This window comes from Eurytemora carolleeae, unplaced genomic scaffold, assembly GCF_000591075.1.
Source record: "Eurytemora carolleeae unplaced genomic scaffold, Eaff_2.0 scaffold2969, whole genome shotgun sequence".
NCBI lineage: Eukaryota > Metazoa > Arthropoda > Copepoda > Calanoida > Temoridae > Eurytemora > Eurytemora carolleeae.
The window spans coordinates 1-3,229 of record NW_019398853.1 but is presented as its reverse complement, the minus strand read 5'-3'; the positions used below and the strand labels follow the sequence as shown (position 1 = coordinate 3,229).

At 34.5% G+C, this 3,229-nt stretch overlaps 1 protein-coding gene across 1 annotated transcript; it reads left to right on the top strand.

The window, feature by feature from the left end:
- Positions 1 to 348: 348 nt before the first annotated feature.
- On the top strand, positions 349 to 3,225 carry LOC111717657 (protein Mo25; the record flags this gene model as incomplete). The annotated part of the gene is made up of 5 exons (XM_023493150.1): positions 349 to 600; positions 855 to 1,733; positions 2,323 to 2,546; positions 2,928 to 3,048; positions 3,184 to 3,225. Coding segments are annotated over exons 2-5 (606 nt in total), but the record flags the coding sequence as incomplete, so codon positions are not given.
- Positions 3,226 to 3,229: the final 4 nt, after the last annotated feature.

Here is a 3,229-nt window from a genome sequence, read left to right as displayed (position 1 = left end):
GCACCAATATGCTGTTTTTAACGTGCCCATCCGACCTACAGTGCATCGGACCTACCACAGCTGTTAAAACCACGTGCTTGTAGGTCGGATGGGCATGGTAGAGGGGATGGGCGTAGGTCCAAAAATACACCATCTTAAACAACATGTAATAGTTAAAATGCGGATCCACCACCTTTTCCTTAGAACAAATTTTTAAAAGACGACATTTATATTTTCCGTTTTCATCCAAAACCGGTTTAAGAATTTCTGGATTAGTTTAGAGTTCACTACGTTTCTATGTTAGGGTGTGTGCATTTTGTTCAAGGGTTAGACCATCTCAGACACATTCCACTATACTTACAGTACACATCATAACCTGCTCCTTTGTTAGTAAACAATTGAACATTAACATGCTAACATATTGTTATCCTTACATTCAAGTAACTGATACGTAATTTATTGTGATAACGAAACATTTGATTACTATTAACATGATTGTAATTAACAATATATTTTCAGATTAAATTCGTAACAAATTTCAAAATGGGTATCAAGCAAAGTAAGCGATCTGTTGAGATATCTTCTACTCCTAAGAAGGGTGCTGTTGATGTTCCAGTACAGGTAGACATTTATAATGTTTTACATATTCGTAATTTTTATTATTTTCTAGGCTGATATATATTCTAGGGCGAGAATTTTGTTTTTTGTTTTTAATTAACTCGTTTTTGGGTGGAAAGTATTAATAGAGAAAAATACTTGACAATTAATTTTCGAAAATTTTTTTTTTCATAAAATTTTGCAGCTGTTGTCCTATCTCTAACATTTCCTTTCGTGATCATTCCCTTTAAAATGTTCTAAACTAACGGTAATTTTAGATGCATAAAGTCACGGCTGAATATTGTCAGCGTTGGGGAGAAGAACACTACAAATTAGCTATCGACATGGAAGATAGAGATGGACCACAGGGGAAAATAGATGCTTGTTGGAATCTTGCTGCTAAAGATTTTTGGGAAGCTTTAGTTTTAGGTGGTAAAGAAGCTCCTTTTTGGTTGTTTAAATGCTTTGGACAGGGATTAGGTGTAAAAAAAGACGTTGACATAACTGCTCTATTTTATGGTGTAGCATCGAAGTTTACTCCTAAGGAGCTTAAGAACATTAAAGCTGAAAATAAACCCGTAATCCCTAAATATTTAGAGCCTGAAATTAAGAATCTTATCAAATTAGTAGAAAAGACTCATAAGGAGATTCCTGCTAAAGGAGTAGATATGGCAGTAGTCCTCGAGCAGATGGATAAATTTAATCATGCTATCAAACTACCGGGAAGCAAATTAATACAGAAATGTTTCACTGAAAAAAGTATTGCAGCACTTCCAGTTGAGGCTGTTTAAACCAGTTCTGTTCTTGAAAGATCTGAATTGCTTTTGTAGGATAAAATTATGCTTTAATTGTATTTGTTTATCAGTATTTTCTATATATTTATACTTTTTTACCTTGCTACACACAATAATTTCAGATATGAGCTAAGTTGAATAAAAATGATAAAAATGCCGTTGTTTGGAAAATCCGTAAAAAGTCCCACAGAAGTTGTGAAACTTCTGAAGGAGTCCTTGACTGTGTTGGAGAAAGGAGGGGACGGGAAGAAACAGGAGAAGGCCCAAGAAGAAGCTAGTAAACAGCTGGTTAGCATGACAGCTATGCTGTTCGGAACCGAGAGTGAACAGCAGTCTGATATTCTTGTAGCTCAGCTTTCACAGGTAGGGGTGGGCATTGTTTTAACTTGGATTTAATGATCTGGTTCCTTTTCTATGTAACAAATTGGAAATAATATCCAGACTTTATTTTTTTAATTTAATTATCCAATTTTAGCTGTGTATTATCAAAATATAGTTAATAATTGTAAAAAAGAAATCTTTACGCAATGCTGTGGTTATAATGCAAGGAAAGTTATTTCAGAGGTTTGCGCATCTTTTGTACTGCAATGTACTGTCTCTGGGCGGTAATGTAAACACAAGACGGATGTCGAAGCATGAAATGGGATGCATCTTTCACAAAAAAAATCAATGAAATATTCTGTTCATAGAAAACTATTATGTGAATTATCAAAATTATCAAAATTTAATGCTTTTAACCTTCTCGGATATTAAACGAACACTGATGCATCAATTATTGTTAACAAATTCCGCCCAGAGAAAACTGGTTTTAATATATACGCAGAGAATACGCAACTGCAATTAACTTTCCTTGCATTATAACCTTGCCATTATCTATATAATTATATCTAAATCAAAACGGAAAGAGGAAAACGAAAAAAAAATCCAACGTTTCCCACCTCTTTACTCTCAGGAGATGTATAATTCTGGTCTGCTCCTAATACTTCTGAGAAATCTCCACAAAGTAGATTTTGAAGGAAAGAAAGATGCTGCACAGATATTTAATAATATCCTAAGGCGGCAGATTGGTACCAGGACACCTACTGTAGAGTATATTTGTACAACACCTGAGATACTCTTCACATTGTGTAAAGGTGAATATTTTATGCAGAAGATAAATTTCGAGAACTTTCTAGGGTGTATATCCCCCCCCCTCTCCCTCCTCATTGATCCTTATATATTAGGTTAGGGAGAGGGGGAGAGCTTAAGTCTTAAAAAATATGTACCTCGCAGTTAAGAGGGTAAATGATGGATATTTGGAGAAATGTGATACAAAACTTAACTTAATGCTCACTCATTTTCAACAAGAATGTACGCCCCCCCCCCATCCCACCTATAAGGCAGTGCTTAGGATTTGGATCCGTTGGATCCGCAAGATTTTGGCTTCTTGGATCCGGATCCGAATCCGCAAAAATATGCAGATCCACGGATCCGGATCCAAGGGGTAAATATCAAGGATAAAAATAAGCGAAAAAAATAAAACAAAAAAGAAAATTATTTTTTGTTAAAAAGATTCAGTAAATCTTTTAGAAATGACCTGGATCTAATAGTTCTACATTCCCCTCACTTCTACGATTTCTTTAAATATGTCGAAGTTTCAACATTTGACATTGCATCAGATGCCTTTGCAACATTTAAGGTAAATTTAATTTAATGTGTGTAATTATTGTGAATTGTGATAAATATATTGATTGAAATTTGATAAAATTTTTAGATAGGCACAACTGGTTGCATGCTTCGATTGTGAAGGGTTTTATTAATTATATAATTTTAGGAGCTTTTAACCCGACATAAAATGCTTGCTGCAGATTTCCTGGAAG